This window comes from Electrona antarctica (genome assembly GCF_951216825.1).
Source record: "Electrona antarctica genome assembly, chromosome: 3".
In the NCBI taxonomy this organism is placed as follows: Eukaryota; Metazoa; Chordata; class Actinopteri; order Myctophiformes; family Myctophidae; genus Electrona; species Electrona antarctica.
Genome location: NC_136808.1, coordinates 48,848,402 through 48,870,901, shown reverse-complemented (window position 1 = coordinate 48,870,901; position 22,500 = coordinate 48,848,402). Strand labels below are relative to the sequence as shown.

General features: G+C 44.0%; 1 protein-coding gene across 1 annotated transcript in view; it reads left to right on the top strand.

Moving 5' to 3' along the window:
• The window catches only part of ush2a (Usher syndrome 2A (autosomal recessive, mild)), a 363,038-nt gene that overhangs the window by 82,513 nt on the left and 258,025 nt on the right, over positions 1 to 22,500 (top strand). Inside the window, exons 17-24 of the mRNA XM_079496383.1 lie at positions 465 to 693; positions 2,112 to 2,255; positions 5,127 to 5,304; positions 9,600 to 9,763; positions 10,028 to 10,186; positions 10,654 to 10,882; positions 15,081 to 15,201; positions 18,628 to 18,829. Coding sequence (XP_079352509.1) covers positions 465 to 693; positions 2,112 to 2,255; positions 5,127 to 5,304; positions 9,600 to 9,763; positions 10,028 to 10,186; positions 10,654 to 10,882; positions 15,081 to 15,201; positions 18,628 to 18,829 — 1,426 coding nt within the window. The remainder of the gene's footprint in view (positions 1 to 464; positions 694 to 2,111; positions 2,256 to 5,126; positions 5,305 to 9,599; positions 9,764 to 10,027; positions 10,187 to 10,653; positions 10,883 to 15,080; positions 15,202 to 18,627; positions 18,830 to 22,500) is intronic.

Here is a 22,500-nt window from a genome sequence, read left to right as displayed (position 1 = left end):
TCATAGTATAGCTTCAAATATTAACCCATTTAGACCTGAGGATGATTCTACAAATGCCTTCTAAATCCTGACACCTATGTATGTTTCTATGTCAGTCGTTCTCAAAAAATGTCATGTCAAGGACCCCCAAAAATATACAAATTTGGCCACCGACCCCCATCTGAAAATATGTTGTTCCAGGGACCCCCCCAGAAGCGAAGATTTGAGTTTAAAACGTTCGCTGTGAAAGAATAATATCATTATATTCAAAGATTTGCGCCACATTTTCACGATTTAAAAAAAATAGCAGACCTACAAGCTCGTAGCGCGGCACTCGGTGCCAAGCTATGAGCTTGTAGATCTGTTATTTCTCAATAGCTAAAGTATAACACAATGGGGTTTCTCGCCCATACTGGGTTTAATCTTTTCCACATCTTCCATCCATTCATTCAGACTTTCTTTCTCTCTGTCTCCCCTGTTTTCAGGAGCACGTAGAGGGCCGTCGCTGTGACTCGTGTCGTGCCGGTCACCACAGTCTGGAAGGTCGTAACTCCCTGGGCTGTCTGCCGTGCGTGTGCGACATCAGGGGCACGGTGCCGGGCAGCGTGTGCGATGCTGGGAGCGGTCAGTGCACGTGTCACGAGGGCCTGGAGGGGGCGCAGTGCAACCGCTGTGCACCAAACTACTACGATAGCGGTTCACGCCTACCGGCGGGTAAGAATCAGCTGTTGTATAATTCCAGTTCACACGTACCTTTATTTATTTGTATTTTAAAGGTAAGTGATGTTCTGGTTAAAACAAATGTTTTTTTTGTTCATAGATTAAATCACTATATTCTGATAACAGGAGTCTCCCTGCCTCTCCAGCTCATTAAAGCTGCTATAAGCAATAATATGTCAACATTTTAATGACTTTTCTTTTTTTTCCTTTTTTATTCAGGCAGCCAGCAATGGGTAGAACGCTCCCAAAAATATTTTAGTCTCTGTGACACATCTTCCATTCAAAGATGTTCCTAGAAGCTTTGTCATTGGTCGAAAAAAAACCCGGTCGCAATGACTAACCAATCAGGAAGCAGATAGGCAAATCGACCAATGACAAAGCTTCCAAGAAAATCTTTGAATGCAAATTGTGGCCCCTAGATGATTCTTTTTTAATACAAAATACAAAAAAAGAGGTCATTAAGATGTTGACATATTATTGCTTATAGCAGCTTTAATAAACAGAAAATACATTTTCAGGTATAGGTGACAACATGTCAGCCAATCAGGAGAGAGTACTATCATTTGTATAGTGTTCCAGTTCCAATTGTGGAACTGGAACACTATTTGCTCATTTATTTGTGTCATCATCCACTTGTTTAATCTGTATCCTGACTGCGTTCTCTATCCTGATTGGATAAAATTGATATTCCGACCTGATCTGCAATCTGCATGCGATCTGTTTAACAAAAAGCTGGAGAGACATAACAAGGAGGCTAGAATAATTCAGGTCAACCATCAGGCCAAAACTAAACGATTGATAACAAAAGAAAATCAGGTCAAAACTATTCAAACACAATTTATAAACAACACTGTAATAATCTTCAGAACACGCTTAAATTGCACAATACTACTGCAGAGCTGAATAGGGCTAACAGTAGTCTGATGGACAGCAGCATTTGTCTTTGAGAAATGAGAATATCCATAACAGATACTTTAGCTCAAAACGTGAAAACGTGTCAGAGTGTGGCACGTTTTGAGCTTGTAGGTCGGCTTTTTCCACTATTAATAAGACAAAAAAAAGAAAAAGAAAAAATAAGAATAAAGTAATTGAATATGGGTTATTTGTCATATCTGCCCTGTGCAACTTTAGTTTTCAAAAGCTGAAAGCCAAGCAGAAATTGCATTTTACAATTTACAATTTACAATTTAGGCATTTAGCAGACGCTCTTAATCCAGAGCGACTTTTTTATTCATAATGTTCCAAATAATGTTACAATGACAGAAACACAATCAAATCGCAATTATTTCAGTGACAATCAGCCGTCAGGTAAAATGTCATACTAATGGTGACAGCCTCCTATACGTACCTCTGAGTGACATGTCCTCCTATACCTCTGAGTGTCTGTCTCCTGCTGTGTGTCGTCCTCACAGAGGACACCAGGACGTCCCACGGCTGTGTCCCGTGTTCCTGCGACCCCGGAGGGAGCGTGAGCGGGACGGTGTGCGACAGTGACACGGGACAGTGTGTGTGTGTGTCCACACGCCACCGGCCAGACTGCAGCAGCTGTCGTCCCGGTGAGACACTGGCGTGGCTGCATAGATGAATACTGTACATAAACAAAGTCTCATTGAAATGAGTTGAAGTGAATGAATGAGTTGATAACATGATGAATAATGTGCTGTGTTACCATTGACTGGAAGGACTTTAACCCGTTGAAACCGGGAAAGCATCTGGTTCATATATATATATTTTTTTTTAATCATTGCGTTGGCTATTAACAAAATAGCAGATATACAAGCTCACAGTGTGTCACTTCATGCCACACGAGCGAGCTTATACATCTGCAATTTTTCATTTTTGTTTTCATTAAAAAAAAGATCTTGGCATTTGTAGAATCGGCCTCAGGTCTTAATGGATTAAAGAACAATGATGACCATTGGCTTTAATGGTCTATGGTGTGTGTGTGTGCGTGTGTGTGTGTGTGTGCCTGTGTGTGTGCGCGTGTGTGCGTGTGTGTTTGTTATCTTTCTGCCAAATATCCAATCAGTGATTGTTGCGTTGATGCCAAGACCCCAAAACTACTCCTTAGAGTGAAATGATGGATTCATTCACTCATCTCACTCTGATGGTGTGTGTGTGTGTGTGTGTGTGTGTGTGTGTGTGTGTGTGTGTGTGTGTGTGTGTGTGTGTGTGTGTGTGTGTGTGTGTGTGTGTGTGTGTGTGTGTGTGTGTGTGTGTGTGTGTGTGTGCGCGCGTGTGCGTGTGCGTGTGCGTGCACGCGCGTCTGTGTGGTCAGTCTCAGTGGACTCGAAGTAGCAGATGCTGTATTGTGTCAGTAATGAAGATAGACCATCATGCTTACTGTAACACACACACACACACACACACACACACACACACACACACACACACACACACACACACACACACAGGTGTGAATGGATTAATACAATGGCGGCAGTGAGGGGTGAAATGATAAATGTCTCATTCACCTCCTATCCGTTGTTGATGCCATGACACCTCTGTGTCCTGTGCTCTAACGGTACATCCTCTGCTCTAACGGTACATCCTATCCGTTGTGACGCCATGACACCTCTGTGTCCTGTGCTCTAACGGTACATCCTCTGCTCTAACGGTACATCCCGGTGTGTTCATTAACTTTTCTAAAAACTAAGCAACACTGTATTCTCACCCTGCTGGAGATGTTCCAGTTCAGATGAATGAACTGATGTGTTCACCAGCTGGCAGGTCCTGGAACAGCCCCACCAAACAAAAACACACCACGACAACAGATCCTCTGGTGTTTTGTTGTTGCCGAGCTGCTTTCGACCTTTAATGAAATGAACTTCATAATTTAGGAAGGACACATGCATGCAGTGTTCATCTGAGTGAAGAGACGGTCAACATGACAGTTCTGCAGGACCAGGACTTCCATGGTTGAGAAAGGAAGGAAAGAAAGAAAGAAAGAAAGAAAGAAAGAAAGAAAGAAAGAAAGAAAGAACTACATTGTAGTTACAAGCTGTCAACCTTTACTATGCTTGAGCGTTATTCGCATAAAAAAAAGAAAAAGCCCAAAAAAACATAAAATTGTTCCAGTAACGATTCAATGTCAGGTTGTAAATGACCGGGTTTTTAGACAGCCTGGAGAATCAAACGTGACACTGATGAGGACCACTACGTTCTTTCCAAAAGTAGAATTATTATTTTCAGCTTGAAGTGCCCAGGGAACATTGGACCCAATGTCAGCTTATTATCGGTCGACTTTGGGCTTGTTTTACTGTAAGGTTGCTTGGAAATATTGGTGGTTTGCGGTTTTTGGGACTTTTTTCTGAAGTGTAGTTGCTTATTTGAGCTTGTTTCCAATTTCTTATGAATTATATTTTAGACCAGTGATCCTCAAACATTTTCTCAAGGACTCCCAAATTAATATACGTGTACCATCTGAAATTATCTGAATCATCTGAAATAGTACATACCTACGATACATGCATCTAACTTGAACCTACCTGTTGTTGGCGTCTTACTATAAAAAGAAGACAAAAAAAACAAGGCTAGTCCAACAGGGATCCAAGTAACTCCAAAATTAGCCACTCGTATGTTCCACGTGGGAGTTAACGGAAAAGTACAGTAATAAAAATGAGTCCTGATTTCATGACACAGTTTAGCGATCACAAGATAGCTGAATTGCCATGAGAGACAAGATTGGAAGGTCGGAAAGTTTTGGGTGACCTCATTTACTTCCTTATCGTAGCCCTTATTGGCGGTCACGGTGCAATAGGAACATGGCTGCTTATAGCACTAGAAATATAAATATTCTTCCTTTGCCACGTCAAGAATAACATTGTTCTCAATTTGTATCGCAGTGGTTAACCCTGTAAAACCTGGATTCATTTCTACTTGCAAAAAATTTATTTCAACCTTGCTACTACTTTTTACTACTAGGACTTATCAGAGGAAATTATGTAAAAAATATATAATTTTATGCAGATTTATAATAATTATTAAAATAATAATAATAATACATTAATAATTTACATTTGGGGGATATCTTTCACAATAATAAATAAAACATGTTCTAGACATTCTAATGATCACAAAAAAACATATTACAGTTATTTACTTATTTTACTTACTTTTATCAGGGTTAAAGGTCAAAGGTCATGAGTCATTGGTCAAGAGTCCAGAGATTTTTAATTTGTGTGAATTTCAGCATCTGTGGGGGGTATTTATATGCAAATATCATGACCAATGGCATTGCAATGAACATCAATGATGACGTTTAGGTGAAAAAAGATCATATAAAAATATAATAATTAATTGTTATATATAACGCTGGGTGATACAGGGTTAACCGTGTGTGTGTGTGTGTGTGTGTGCGTGCGCGTGCGTTGTCTTTGCTGTCTCACTCTCTGCAGATTTCTAATTGTCTTTGTGTGTCTCTGCAGGCTTCTACCTGTCAGAGGACAGTGTGTGTGTGGAGTGCGGCTGTCATCCTATCGGAGCCTCTCAGCGTGTGTGTGACGAGCGCACGGGACAGTGTGTGTGTGCCGACCTCTCAGTCGCAGGCCCACGTTGTGACCAGTGTCGAGACTCGTACCATGGCTTTAACCCTGGACATGGCAGGTAACGCACGCACGCACGCACGCACGCACGCACGCACGCACGCACGCACGCACGCACGCACGCACGCACGCACGCACGCACATGATGTGTGTCAGTTGTACATCTTGTGAATCACTTTTATCATTAGTTGGACCACCTGTATGTTTACACACACACACACACACACACACACACACACACACACACACACACACACACACACACACACACACACACACACACACACACCGTGTGGACTACAGTACCAGTCAATTAGTTTGCTTACCATTTATCTGCCCTGATACCCTGGTGTGTATACTTGCAGGTGTGTGTGTGCGTGTAATACCATGCAGGTGAAGACACGAGTGGTAAAGGTCAAAGGAGAGAGAGAGATAGAGAGAGAGAGAGAGAGAGAGAGAGACAGAGAGAATCAGCAAGTGAGAGACAGAGAGAGAGTGTCAGGGATGTAGAGACACAGAGAGAGAGACAGATGACCTTGGCTCATTGCTGGCCTCTTCAGTGTCAAAGCATTCACCTCCTCCTCCCGCCGGGAGAGAGGGATGAGCGGAGGTGTGGATGAGCAGAGAGATGAGGAGAGGCGGGGAAGGGGAGAGAGTGATAGACTTAAAGGAGGAAGTGTCAGTAGAGAGAGAGAGAGAGGGAGGGAGGGAGGGGGGGGGGGACTTTTGAGAGAGTTTTGCAGGAAGTATAGGATTAAGACGAACGAGAACATGGATGGTTACTGTTCATCATGTAAAAGGAATTGTGACTGAACTGGATTAGCACGCACACACTCACGTACACGTGTGCGCACACACGCACGCACGCACGCACGCACGCACAAACACACACACATCCTAGCATGTGCAATTGTGCATAATGTAAATGATAGATAGTAGATACAGTCTAACCAACCATTTCTTGAAATGGAACTGATGAAAGAATCCGGAATAAGTGATTGAATATTTGACTCATGTATTTATTGAAGAAAACATTTCATTTCCATTTCCGATGCTGAGGGAAAATAAACTCAGCTTCTTTGTCTTCTTTAGTTTTTCTCAGTTTATTTATCTCTGCTTCTCTCTCTCTATCTTGCTCCCTTTCTCCACCTTCTGCCCTCTCTCTCTCTCTCTCTCTCTCTCTCTCTCTCTCTCTCTCTCTCTCTCTCTCTCTCTCTCTCTCTCTCTCTCTCTCTCTCTCTCTCTCTCTCTCTCTCTCTCTCTCTCTCTCTCTCTGTCTGTGTAAGGATGAATGATTTATTCTTCATACTGCTCCAGTTCAGCGTCTCTCCAAGATAAAGATTTCTTCATCTAAATATTATCAAGTCATTTATCCTCCTCTGACGATCAATAGGACAAACACACACACACACACACACACACACACACACACACACACACACACACACACACACACACACACACACACACACACACACACACACACACACACAGGAAGGCAAGTGCAAATACACATGTATACACACACACACACGCTCGCAAGTACACACACTCACGCATGCACGCATGCACATCACAGACACACAGTATTGATCTGATAGGGGCCTGGCTGGTTAAACCTCCTCAATAAGGTTATTGAAGATTTCCCAGACTGGAGAATATGACTGAATATGTGGACTTCTGTTACACACACACACACACACACACACACACACACACACACACACACACACACACACACACACACACACACACACACATACACACACACACACACACACACACACACACACACACACACACACACACACACACACACACACACACACACACACACAGTGTACCCAGTGTTATGTGACTCCTAATAGACCTCTTCTATGGGGACACGCAGACACATTCAGACATGCATGCACACACACACACACACACACACACACACACACACACACACACACACACACACACACACACACACACACACACACACACTCACACTCACAAACACACGTTTTGAGGCCGATAAAGCCGAGTGGAGGTGTTTCTCCTTGAGAGGGGAGTGAAGGTCGAGTCACCAGGGCAATTCAGATAACTGCGTGAGCACGCACAAGCACCAGTTGACAGGTCAAATTTGTGTCTCGTTCAGAATCTGTGCTTTTCACACTGCAGTATCGTGTGTGTGTGTGCGCGCGTGTGTGTGTGTGCATTTGCGTGTATGTGTGCGTGTGTATAAGGCTGTCATCATTCAGTGAGAGTGGTGTCAGTCTACATATACTGTGTGTGCGTGCGTGCATGTGTGTGTATGAGGGTGTGTGAGGGTGTGAGGTGGCTGGCCGGCTGATCACCTTCTCCCCTGCCCCACTGGGGGTAACACTCCCCCAGTGGGCTTACCCCCAGTGGGGCAGCCCCACACACACACACACACACACACACACACACACACACACACACACACACACACACACACGGCGCGCACTTTGACAGCTCTAAGTGATAACTGTGAATAAGCGTTGTGAGGTGTTTGGGTGTAGTGCCTGAGGGTCTCTCCTCGATAGTGTTAAGGTGGAGACCCAACACCTGTCAGTCTAGCACGCATGCACACACACACACACACACACACACACACACACACACACACACACACACACACACACACACACCGCATGCTCTCTCAAACAGAGTAATATATTGTCACTATGTGGGATATACAGGTATTTTCTGGTTAAGGTGCCACATGAAACACAGGACAAGTTACAACACAACAAGGACAGGACAACGACACCTTGCAAGACGAGAGCAATATGCAAGTCACACACTATCAGTACAACATCATACGTTAGTGAGGAAGGACTACATCTTTTTTCTTTGACTCTGTTCTCCAATGTGTCACCATAGACCAGTGGTTCACTGACTTTTTAGCTCATGGCGTAATGGAAGACACAAAAAGGGGATCTTTACTCGCAACCCATACAAATGGGTCCGCGACCCAACCATGTGTCCCGAACCACTGTTTGGGAATCGGTGCCATAGACTACTGTAGACACACTTAGTGAGCTCTCACATAGAACAGTGAACAACGATGCAAAGAAGACAGTCCGCAGAATACAACGTTGGCTGGCAGTGGCAACTGCCTATACTGTGGAAAGTTAGTTTCTGAGGTGACAATAATTGGTGACAATAATAATCTATAAGCACAGTATTTTCGGTGAAGATATTTGGTTTAGGGGGACAAAAGCTCCCAAGAGCATACTTTACCAGAAGTAATAGAAACTTTTTGGATTCATTCTTATAATTTTTGTTATTATATATATTTTTTAAATAGAGCAGTCCTCTTGAACTGAACTGTAAGAAACATCATAATTCATACTGTTATGAAGTGATGTTTTCTAATAAACTTGAACTTGAATTTTAACTTGAAAAGAAGTGGACAAAGAATAGAGCCGTGAGGGACCGTGGTCAACCAAGTACAGGGTTTAAGTCAGTGGTTCCCAAACCTTTTCATGTCAAGAACCCCGAATTGACACTAATTAACCCCGCAGACCCCCATTTGAAGAGATATGCTAGGGAACCCCATAAGAGAAGATTTTTTTCGGCTCTAGCAGTTAACCTCAACCATTTTAATTTCAAGGACCCCCAGTTTGACACGCATTAGGCTACGGACCCTAGGGGTGTAAACATTTTTTTGATTCGAATTAGAATCGCAATTCCCGTTATGAACGATTCAAAATCGATTCATAATTTCCACACAAAAAAAAGTAGATTTTTCTTCTGCTTACAGTTAGTTTTCACTACATGGTGTTGTTGTAATGTAAATGTAAGTTACTCTAATCACAGTAAACATGACTTCAGTCATTTTCAATACTGTAGTCAGTACTAGTCACTTCAGATCAGCACAGCTGTATTGTATTGTAGTATTGAATAGAGAATCATTTTGAATAGACAATCGTTTTGAATCTGGAAAAAAAAAATGCTTTAGAATTTTAAAAAAATCATTTTTGGATTGAGAATAGAGTTGTATCGAAAAAATCGAATCGTGACCCCAAGAATCGGAATCGAATCGTGGGACACCCAAAGATTCACAGCCCCTAACGGACCCCCATTTAATGTAATTTCTATCTCTGGGACCCCAACTTATGTTGCAAAAATCAATGTTGATTTAACTCAGAGTGTACAAATGGTCCATTTGGTTCCATTTGTACACTCTCAGAGTTACAGACCCATAAGGGTCCATTTGGGTCCAAACTGTCATTTAGCTGGGGACCCCCTGGAGCTCCCTCAAGGACCCCCGGGGGTCCCTGGACCCCACTTTGGGAACCACTGGTTTAAGTGGTGGTTGGTTTGTTCTCCGTGTCGTTGCAGATGTCAGCCCTGCCGCTGTCACCCAGTGGGCAGCGTGCACGGCTCGTGCCACCCAGACTCTGGTGTGTGTGAGTGTAAAGCGCTGGTTACTGGAGAGCAGTGTGACGTGTGTGCGCCTGGAGCCTCTCACATGGACCCCGACAACCCCCTGGGCTGCAGCAGAGGTCTGTCATGCACGCACGCACAAATGCACGCACGCACGCACGCACGCACAAATGCACGCAACAATAGCTGATCTACAAGCTCAAAACGCGTCGCACTGCAAAGTGCTTTGAGCTTGTAGATCGGCTATTTTTGCTATGACAGTAATATGCCCTCTCCATCGTCAAAGTTGCCCACCCATGGTGTAATTGGCATGTCTAACCTCTCTCTCTCTCTCTCTCTCTCTCTCTCTCTCTCTCTCTCTCTCTGTGTGTCTCTGTCTCCAGCTCCATCCCAGCAGCCTGTTCCAGTAGGTGTTGTGCTGAGTTCTTCATCTATCCGTCTGTCCTGGGGTCTCCCCGACTCCCCCAACTCCCACTCCCTCAACTACACCCTCCTCAGGGACGGACAGCCTGTTTACACGGTCCACAGTCAATTTCCCTTCCGTGAGTAGACACACCCACGCACGCGCACGCGCACACGCACACGCACACATACAGTAGAGTGCTGTATAATTTCACATTGTCTGTTATGAAGAGACCACATTCTACACTGAGAATTGAAGATTCATGATATATTGTCTACTCAAAGCTAAATACATCATCCGTACCATGTTTAACCACTTAAAGCAAATACACTTTGTTGACTGGGAACCCCCAGGGGTCAATACTTAGCCCCCTATTTTATTTAAAAAAAAATCTCTTCGCCAAGAAGAGTCGCAACTCGCAACGCATGGCCACATTATTTAGTATGTGATAATGTGGTTTATGTGGTTTATTATATTATGTGACAAAAATGTGACTAAAACTAAATGAAAACTATTCAAGAGACTAAAAACTAAAATCAAAATCTGCTGCCAAAAGCAACACTGTTGTCTTCTCTGATCTCCCTCCTCCTCCTCTCCTCTCTTCAGTTCCGCAGTCGTTTGAAGACGGTGGCCTGTCTCCATTCTCTAACTACTCCTACTGGTTGCTAACGGCTAACGTCGCGGGTCAGACCGTCAGCTCTTCCGTCTCCTACCGGACGTTATCCGCCGTACCAGCTGCAGACCAGCTGCACCTCAGCCTGGTGGGACGACCAGGGCCCACCAGGGCCAGCTTCAACTGGTCCAGCCCACGGAATGACTCTGGACCAGTGGAGAGGTACAGTGAGGGATGAGAGGAGGATGAATGAATGACTCTGGACCAGTGGAGAGGTACAGTGAGGGATGAGAGGAGAATGAATGACTCTGGACCAGTGGAGAGGTACAGTGAATGATGAGAGGAGAATGAATGAATGACTCTGGACCAGTGGAGAGGTACGCTGAGGGATGAGAGGAGAATGAATGAATGACTCTGGACCAGTGGAGAGGTACAGTGAGGGATGAGAGGAGAATGAATGAATGACTCTGGACCAGTGGAGAGGTACAGTGAATGATGAGAGGAGAATGAATGACTCTGGACCAGTGGAGAGGTACAGTGAATGATGAGAGGAGAATGAATGAATGACTCTGGACCAGTGGAGAGGTACGCTGAGGGATGAGAGGAGAATGAATGAATGACTCTGGACCAGTGGAGAGGTACAGTGAGGGATGAGAGGAGAATGAATGAATGACTCTGGACCAGTGGAGAGGTACAGTGAGGGATGAGAGGAGAATGAATGACTCTGGACCAGTGGAGAGGTACAGTGAGGGATGAGAGGAGAATGAATGAATGACTCTGGACCAGTGGAGAGGTACAGTTAGGGATGAGAGGAGAATGAATGACTCTGGACCAGTGGAGAGGTACAGTGAGGGATGAGAGGAGAATGAATGAATGACTCTGGACCAGTGGAGAGGTACGCTGAGGGATGAGAGGAGAATGAATGACTCTGGACCAGTGGAGAGGTACAGTGAGGGATGAGAGGAGAATGAATGAATGACTCTGGACCAGTGGAGAGGTACAGTTAGGGATGAGAGGAGAATGAATGACTCTGGACCAGTGGAGAGGTACAGTGAGGGATGAGAGGAGAATGAATGAATGACTCTGGACCAGTAGAGAGGTACGCTGAGGGATGAGAGGAGAATGAATGTATGACTCTGGACCAGTGGAGAGGTACAGTGAGGGATGAGAGGAGAATGAATGACTCTGGACCAGTGGAGAGGTACAGTGAGGGATGAGAGGAGAATGAATGAATGACTCTGGACCAGTGGAGAGGTACAGTGAGGGATGAGAGGAGAATGAATGACTCTGGACCAGTGGAGAGGTACAGTGAGGGATGAGAGGAGAATGAATGACACTGGACCAGTGGAGAGGTACAGTGAGGGATGAGAGGAGAATGAATGACTCTGGACCAGTGGAGAGGTACAGTGAGGGATGAGAGGAGAATGAATGAATGACTCTGGACCAGTGGAGAGGTACAGTTAGGGATGAGAGGAGAATGAATGAATGACTCTGGACCAGTGGAGAGGTACAGTGAGGGTTGAGAGGATAATGAATGACTCTGGACCAGTGGAGAGGTACAGTGAGGGATGAGAGGAGAATGAATGAATGACTCTGGACCAGTGGAGAGGTACAGTTAGGGATGAGAGGAGAATGAATGAATGACTCTGGACCAGTGGAGAGGTACAGTGAGGGTTGAGAGGATAATGAATGACTCTGGACCAGTGGAGAGGTACAGTGAGGGATGAGAGGAGAATGAATGAATGACTCTGGACCAGTGGAGAGGTACAGTGAGGGATGAGAGTAGAATGAATGACTCTGGACCAGTGGAGAGATACAGTGAGGGATGAGAGGAGAATCAATTACTCTGGACCAGTGGAGAGGTACAGTGAGGGTTGAGAGGAGAATGAATGACTCTGGATCAGTGGAGAGGTACAGTGAGGGATGAGAGGAGAATGAATGAATGACTCTGGACCAGTGGAGAGGTATAGTGAGGGATGAGAGGAGAATGAATGAATGACTCTGGACCAGTGGAGAGGTACGCTGAGGGATGAGAGGAGAATGAATGACTCTGGATCAGTGGAGAGGTACAGTGAGGGATGAGAGGAGAATGAATGAATGACTCTGGACCAGTGGAGAGGTATAGTGAGGGATGAGAGGAGAATGAATGAATGACTCTGGACCAGTGGAGAGGTACAGTGAGGGATGAGAGGAGAATGAATGACTCTGGACCAGTGGAGAGGTACAGTGAGGGATGAGAGGAGAATGAATGAATGACTCTGGACCAGTGGAGAGGTACAGTGAGGGATGAGAGGAGAATGAATGAATGACTCTGGACCAGTGGAGAGGTACAGTGAGGGATGAGAGGAGGATGAATGAATGACTCTGGACCAGTGGAGAGGTACAGTGAGGGATGAGAGGAGAATGAATGAATGACTCTGGACCAGTGGAGAGGTACAGTGAGGGATGAGAGGAGGATGAATGAATGACTCTGGACCAGTGGAGAGGTACAGTGAGGGATGAGAGGAGAATTAATGAATGACTCTGGACCAGTGGAGAGGTACAGTGAGGGATGAGAGGAGAATAAATGAATGACTCTGGACCAGTGGAGAGGTACAGTGAGGGATGAGAGGAGAATTAATGACTCTGGACCAGTGGAGAGGTACAGTGAGGGATGAGAGGAGAATGAATTAATGACTCTGGACCAGTGGAGAGGTACAGTGAGGGATGAGAGGAGAATGAATGAATGACTCTGGACCAGTGGAGAGGTACAGTGAGGGATGAGAGGAGAATGAATGAATGACTCTGGACCAGTGGAGAGGTACAGTGAGGGATGAGAGGAGAATGAATGAATGACTCTGGACCAGTGGTGAGGTACAGTGAGGGATGAGAGGAGAATGAATGAATGACTCTGGACCAGTGGTGAGGTACAGTGAGGGATGAGAGGAGAATGAATGAATGACTCTGGACCAGTGGAGAGGTACAGTGAGGGATGAGAGGAACATGAATGAATGACTCTGGACCAGTGGAGAGGTACAGTGAGGGATGAGAGGAGAATGAACTAGAAAAAGTGCCCTTCTGGGCACAGGTCTCCACCAGGAGGATAGGACTGTGTGAGATGTTTAGGAGTAATATAAACATGTTTGCCTTTGATGGCAATTGGATGATTTGAGGCATTTTGTTCCAAAAATGTGTTTTGCAAAAATCAACCTGTTGGTGGCGCTATAACAGGCCAATGTGAAAAGGGTGGGATATATTCCTCAGCCCAGTAAGAAAATGTGTGAAAGATTTCACGTAAATTGCATGCTGCGTTCATGATTTGAGGCTTTTGTTCAAAACGGGGCAATCTTGCAAACTGTGAAAGCCAATTATAGCCAATTATGATGGAATATGAAATATCGGACAGATCCGACTTGAGCACATGACCATAGAGATACTGTGTAACGATTTGTGAGATTTTTGGACAGAATCTGGAGGAGTAATATCAAAAAATGTGTTTTACAAAAGTCGGCCTCCTGGTGGCGCTATAAAAGGCAGATGCGGAAAATGCAGGTCAAAGGTTTGTCCTTGGCCTCTAGGGAGTGTGCATGCAACGTTTCACGCAGATCGGTGCAGTTTTAGGTAAAACATGTGAAAAGCTGCCTCATGGTGGCGCTATAACAGGCCGTTCTGGAAAATGCGGGGCAGAGGTTCATCGTTGGCATCCAGGGAGTGTGTGTGCAAAGTTTGGCATCGACCGGGTTAACGGTGCCGGAGATTAGCTGTACACAGACGGACGGAAGGACGGACGGACACACGGACGGAGTGCAAAACATACTCTCTCCCCATGCCTTCGGCCTGGTGGAGACAATGAATGACTCTGGACCAGTGGAGAGGTACAGTGAGGGATGAGAGGAGAATGAATGAATGACACTGGACCAGTGGAGAGGTACAGTGAGGGATGAGAGGAGAATGCATGGCAAGAATGAGGGAGATGTGTATAGTACTAGGCATGTAACGATACATCGTATATCGATATTCGTGTCACACGCGACACGTTTTGAGCTTGTAGATCAGCTATTTTTTGCTATATTTGAATTGAAATCCTTTTTTTTAATCCTGAAAAATAACCTTTTTATTTAATTTCAAATGAATTCAGTTATCGTTATGTTAACTTTATGAACTAAATCCAAACACATTAGACATACAAAAGCTGAAATCAATTACTCACAGAACATTCATCTCCACTACTCTCTCTCTCTCTCTCTCTCTCTCTGTCTCTCTCTCTCTCTCTCTCCCCCTCTCCCCCCTCTCCCTCTCCCTCTCCCTCTCTCTCTCTCTCTCTCTCTGTCTCTGTCTCTGTCTCTGTCTCTGTCTCTGTCTCTGTCTCTGTCTCTGTTCTCTCTCTCTCTCTCTCTCTCTCTCTCTCTCTCTCTGTCTCTCTCTCTCTCTCTCTCTCTAGGTTTGTGTTGTCGTCCATAGAGTCCTCCAGTACAGAGTCTGTTGTCCACTACAGTGGAGTTTCTACAGAGGCAGTAGCTGGTGGTCTGAAACCCTTCAGCCTCTACAGGTTCACTCTGGAGGTAAAGAACAGGCTGGCAGGCTGTTGGTGTTGGATGTTAACCCATTTTGACCTGAGATCAGATTCTAAAAATGTCTTTTACATCCTGACAGTTTTCTGAAAAAGCTATGTTTCTATGTCAGTCGTTCTTCGATTTAAAAAAAATCACACCCGTGTGAACTGAGTGGTGTAAGGTCTGTCTGATGTAATGAAATCATGTCTGATGTAATGAAATCACACCCGGATGTGATTTCACAACTGGCTTTTTTTGTGCAGAAAAAAATAGCATGGTTGCTATGTTCACCCTGTTCACCCGGGTGTGATTTAATTACGTCAGAAATTATTTTGAACATAGCAACCATGCTAATTTTTTCTGCACAACAAAGCCAGTTGTAGGAGTGGTTTACACCACTCAAAAAATAGCAGACCTACAAGCTCGTAGCGCGCCACTCTGTGGCGCGCTATGAGCTTGTAGATCTGCTATTTTTCAATAGCTAAAGCATAACATAATGCTAACACCAAAAGGGGATCCCGCCCAAAATGGGTTTATGGCTTAAACCACAATGATATGTTTTCTAGAGGTTTGGGTTGTGTTGTTACTTCATATATTATGAGATGTCTGCAGTAGCTGCTCCGTTGATAAGAGGGACTTTAAGCAACGACGGCTACGGCAGTCCGCTCCGGCAACCGGAAATGGATCAGTGCTCGATAGATAAACCTGCTTGCTGTCGCAGCCGTTCCTACTACGGCAGAACCTACACTTCCACGTAGTGTCTACTACAACGCCATGTCTTAACCATGTTTATTAGGGGTGTAACGATATAGTAACCGCATCGAAAAATCGATTTTAATTTCAAGAATCGAAGTATATCGAAATGAAAACAGCAACATTGACTATGTATCGTATCGTTTTGCAATGGAAATAATCGGTATCGAATCGTTTTGCTATGCAATTAATCGATTGTATCAATACTACATTTTTGTGCGTGGTATTTAGCAATTTTTAGAAGAAAAATGAAAAAGAGGGGTTTAATTACTTAATTTATAATGTCAATGTATTTTAAATAGTTACTGTATCGATTTCAAATCATTGAATCATCGTATCGCCACAATGAACCAATATCGTCCATGTATCGTATCGTCAACCATGTATCGTGATACGTATCGTATCGCTGTTAAAATGTATCGTTACACCCCTAATGTTTATTGAAATAAACTATATACATTTACACCGATTGCTCCATCACCTCTCTTATGCTGTGTAATGTGAAGAAATGACACTAATTCCATGTCATAATAACCATGTTTATTAAAACTGTTTTAGGATAACACAAATTGCTCCAGCACCTTTCTCTTTCCACCAAAAAGCGATGGGAACCCGTCGCCGATGGCTGTTTGCTTAACGATTTTGACTGCTACGGCGATCGCGTGGTGGCAGCCGTACTTTCCGCCTAGCGGAGGCGTCCTGAAAACCGTCGTTACTTAAAGTCCCTAATCTCTACAGATGTGTCAAGGATCATAAAGTGATCATAACGTGTTTCTTTCCAGGTGTGTTCAACAGGAGGGTGTAGCACTGCCCCTCCCCTGTCCATCTTCACGGCGCCCACTGCACCCCAGGACCAGCCCCCACCCTGGGTCAACGCTACTGGTCCACACACGCTGCAGGCTGTCTGGGACCCGCCCGGGCAGGCCAACGGTAGGACCGCACGCACACCACTGTTGTTTTTGTCGACTAAAACTAAGAAGAAAAATGTTCGTCGACTACCTTTTTCCACTGACGAAAACTAAATGGAAACTAAATGGAAACTATGATGACTAAAACTAAATAATTTCGTTGACAAATATAAACTAGACTAAAATGTTACTAGTGGACAAGAGATCCAGTATAAGTAATTTTACACTAGTTTGCATGCTGAAAATAGCAGATCTTCAAGCTCACAACGCATCACGCTGCGACGCGTTGTGAGCTTGTAGATCGGCTATTTTCAGCAAGTGTAATAACAGTCATTACGACGACATCAAGGCCTGCCAAAATTCATTTTAGTCGACTAAATCAACTGTAGATTTAGTCAACTAAAGTCTTGATATTTAGTCGACTAAAACTATGATAACACTAAAACATTTCAGGTGACTAGTAAAATGTGACTAGAACTAAATGAAAACTATTCAAGAGACACCTCTCCTGGCAGTCTTTGTTTTTAAATCCAGGGAGCTTTGTGCTGTGACTAAAGGCTCCATGTTCCTAAGCTCTGTAAGTAGGACCCCCCTCTGGCCCTTAACTTCTGCTCTTACTAAAGTGTATTTGTAAGGCTTTTATGAAGGGTCCTGCCTGAAGATAACTTGGTCGAATAATGTGTGATGATGTGGGGTCACATTACTGGTGGAAAGCGTTTGTCAGCCACTATGCATCTTATTCATGCTAAACTGTAGGCCATCATATTGACATCAACCCCAGGAACAATCAAATGAACTATATATACAGTATATGTATACGCACGCACGCACGCACGCACGCACGCACGCACGCACGCACGCACGCACGCACACCCGCTCTGTTGCTTTTCAATGGTTCTAAATTCAGCTGAGATTAAACAAGCAAGAAGAAAGCGATGCGAAGGGAAAGAGAAACAGTCCCAGAGAATGAATGAGATCTCTGGTGAATACAGTCATTGTTAAAGTGAAGTGAATGAACTGAATGAATCTCCATTCACTTAATTGTCTCTTGGTCCTCTACACTAGGCGTCGACTAAAACTAAGACGAAAAATGTTCGTCAACTACCTTTTTCCACTGACGAAAACTAAATGGATAGTTTGGAAAGTAAATGAAAACTAAGCTATGAGACTAAATGTATTGACAATTTCGTCAACAAATAAAAACTAGACTAACATTTTAGGAAGGGACTAGTGGACAAGAGATCCAGTATAAGTCATTTTAGTGATTTTACACTTGGTTGCATGCTGAAAATAGCAGATCTACAAGCACACAACGCGTCGCAGTGCGACGCGTTGTGAGAAAAAAAAAAAAGATTAATTTCGACGACATCAAGGCCCGCCAAAATACATTTTAGTCGACTAAATCAACTGTAGATTTAGTCGACTAAAATCCTATATTTAGTCGACTAAAACTAGACTAACACTAAAACATACCAGGTGACTAAAATGTGACTAAAACTAAAAAACTATTCAAGAGACTAATGACTAAAACTAAAATCGAAATGTGCTGCCAAAAACAACACTGCAACTTAGGCCTTTATTACTGACAAATTGCAAGATCAGAGTAACCAGCATGCACTTTAGTCAGGGTTTAAGGGTGTGTCAAGTAGCTTTAAAACCAGCATCCATGTCCTCAACCTTATCTTCTCGTGCAGGTGTAATCACACGGTACGAGGTCTATCTACGGGGGCCGGTGGAATCATCACAGAATGACACCATCAGTCCTGTGCCCGAGAGGAGGGTGTTCGTGAGTTCTGGTTGGCTGGATCCCAGTGTCACTCAAGAGTCTAACGAAACCGGCATCGCCCCGCCCCCTGAGAACAGCACGACGATGATGGGCCTGCGAGCGTTTTCCACCTATCACGTCAGAGTCGTGAGCGCCAACGTGGCCGGGAGTGTGACCTCCGAGTGGACCGCCGCACGCACCTTGGAGGGAGGTCGGTAATATGCGCCACCGCGCACACACACACCTGTGCCTTGAGCTCTATTTATTTATTTCCTTTTTTATGTCGCTGATTTCTGTATACATTTGACTTGACTTGACACACACACACACACACACACACACACACACACACACACACACACACACACACACACACACTTGCCGACTTTCTTTTTTTAATTCATTCAAACCTATAGTAGGTATAGGACTTCCTCCAAAGATTAAACGTTTTCATTCCACAATGAATGAAATACAAGTTGTCGTTTCCACATGTCTGACCGACTGCAGTGGCCATGCAGACATGTGGTCAGATTGCGACAGGGACGACTGTGGCTCAAGAGGTAGAGCAGGTCGTCCAATGATCCATGGGTCGGCGGTTCAAATCCAGGCTCCTCCTGGCTACATGTCGAGGTGTCCTTGGGCAAGACACTGAACCCCAAATTGCTCCTGATGTGCTGGTTGGTACCTTGCATGGCTTCCGCCGCAATCGGTGTATGAATGTGTGTGTGAATGGGTGAATGTAATGCACAATCTCTGTAAAGCGCCTTGGATAAAGGCGCTATATAAATGCACCGTTTTTACCATTTACCATCGCAGCAGCTCAGGTGCAGGACACAGAATTTGAGCTGATCCCTCCGTCATGCATACAGCCTCCAATCACATTCAGCCATCATAACGGATCAACAATGCAGTCTCTATGGGCCATATTCAGACCGCAGCCATCTTGCCAGCAAGGTGCTACCTAGGTGATACTTCCCAAAGACAGCCCATTCATCCAAACAGAAAAGTCCTATCTAATTATATTAAACAACGTCAAAATCACCAACATTGCAGCTGTAGGGAAAGCTTGAATTATCCTCTTTCAATCTGTAAAGTTTTTGTTTAATAAAAATCCACCGTAGACATTTTATGAGCTACTTCTAAGTGCTGGAGTTTGGAAGCGCTCGTTGAATATCACGGCCCGTGTGTACCACCTGTTTTGAATGTGCACATAATGCAGGAGGCAGCAGGAGGTTGCTTTACGGATAACGAGCGCTTCCATACTCTGATACTTAGAAAATAATCATCTGCAAGGAATTTATTGACAGGAAGTAGCTCATAACATGTCTACGGTGGATTTTTATTAAACAAAAACTTTACAGATCGAAAGAGGATAATTCAAGCTTTCCCTACAGCTGCAATGTTGGTGATTTTGACGTTGTTTAATATAATTAGAGATGACTTTTCTGTTTGGATGAATGTTACTGTAGGTAGCACCTTGCTGGCAAGATGGCTGCGGTCTGAATATGGCCAATTGAAGCAGACTGACATTGTGCTCTTTGACTCAACATCTGCTCAACATCCCTCACTGCTGACACAAATGACAGCTCCCCATCAGGGACGTGCAGAGAGTGCTAGAGAGGCAGGGGCTGAAATCCCGTAAGAGGGCACTATTTTTGCTATTATTGGAATTGAAATCCTGAATAATTGTTTGCTATGTTTCAGTTGGAATTCTTGAAAAGTAAATGTTAAATGTTTATTTAATTTCAAATGCCTTTAATTATAGTTATGTTAACTTTATAAACTAAATACAAATACATTGGACTTATGTTGTTATTAAAAAGATAATAACATTGTAATGCTACTCATTATGCTACTAATTTAGACTGAAGTAATTAAAGCCGGTCATGTTGGCAAATCAATAATATATCAGTATTCTGATATTGACCTGAGGGCCACATTAAGTGAAGGTGAGGGCCGCATGTGGCCCCCGGGCCGCCAGTTGCCCATGTATGTTCTGGAAGAGCCACACTGCCAAATACATTACAATGCAATATAATTGCAATGCATACATTGCATAGTTTCATCTTGACGAGAGTGTCCTTTTTTTTCAATTGTTTTATCCCACGATTTTGTAACCCATTGTCACCCAGTGTCAATTATCTAATGTAATCCTGGGCGCTACACTTCCTCTGCCAACCTGGGGGGTGGGCAGCGGACTGACCTCATGCTTCCTTCTATGCATGAGGAGTCCAAGCTGCTTCTTTCCACCTGACAGGGGAGAGTTTCCCCGGTTGGACGTAGCGCGTGGAAGGAACACGTTATTCCGACCAGTTCCTTTCCCCTCCATCAGGCGCCCCAGCTGGCCAGGGGGAGGTCGTTTTAGAGACCAGGATTACTGCATGTTTTTTGTGAGGGTACCTACCCTAGGGGACACGGGGAGAACATGCAAACTGTCCTGACCGAAAGACAAACGCAGACTAGATGAATGAACTGCGGAATATTTAGGCCCGATCATGTTCATATTGTCCACACCGTTTCACATCCAACAGAGGAGTTGGAGAGGAGAGCAGATGGTTTGACGATCGTAATTATTATTTGTTTAGGGGGATTCGATTGGATTATTATATTAGGGCAGCTTATCTGCTGTATTGGTGCATGACATGATGAAGGTCAAGTGTGTGTCTCCAAGTCACAGCAGGTAATAAACGTACTGTAGGTTATACTGTTAAAGATGGAGTGACATGAATTTTGTCCACCCTAAAACATGATCATCAGGTCTTATTGTTATATAAGGAGGAATACGTTTTTCAAAAAAGTGTACAGTATTTGTTAAAATGTCGTTTTTATGTGGGCACCCCAACCAGTTCATTAAGTATGCCTGGTTTGCCTGGTGGGTGGTGAATGGGTGGTGATCCACCTGAACTGAAGCCGCACCCACAGCTGTTGTTGTATGATAAAGGGGGAGGGGTTAGGGGAGGGGCTGATAGTGTGATGTCACTATATTACAGTTTTTTTCATTGGCACTTTTGACTGTCAAGGTTTCAGCCTCCAGGAAGAAACCCTAAATACAAAGGGAAGACATCATTGCACATACTGTAACAACCACACCAAGGGGTCTAATGAAGTACTGTCACCTCTTAAACACATGAAAAATTTGAAAAGGTACAAAAATCACGGCACTCCAACTAGATAAGTAGTAAAATGAGGTGCTACTCCAGGTGACAACGGAGGTAGAAAGGTCTAACTGACGGTAAAACTAAATGTCATTACTCTATAGGGCATATCAGTGGCGGACATTTCCTGGTTCCATCGTTCCAGACCCCGTTAATTGTTTCCCATTGAGATTTACAAAAATATTCAATTCATTTAAGCCTAGACTCTTTTTTTTTAACAGAATCAAATGATTCATTTGGATCCTGGATGGCTTAATTCTAAGCTTGAATTCATTGATATAAATATTTTTGGAAATCTCTATGGGAAAATAGCTGCTATGCAATACTATGCAAAATATTAGATAACAGATGATTGAACGAAAACCACTCGCCAGGAATGAAAGGAGAGAATTAAACATACGTAAGAGGGAGAAATGGCTCATTAAGGCTAAACGATGCCTCCAACAATACTGTAAGCTAACAACCATATGATAGCACCATATTTAAGCGTGTGTGTGTGTGTGTGTGTGTTTGTGTGTGTGTGTGTGTGTGTGTGTGTGTGTGTGTGCGTGATTATGATTGCTCATGAATCACATTTCACAGTAGATTTCATGGCTGGATGTCAACAGAAGAGTAAAGAATGTATCCATTTAATGTGTCACATGCACTCACTGACTTACATTATGCGTGAAGACATGTCCTTTTATGTCTTCATAAACGTACACATGACATCCGGATTAATTTGCTG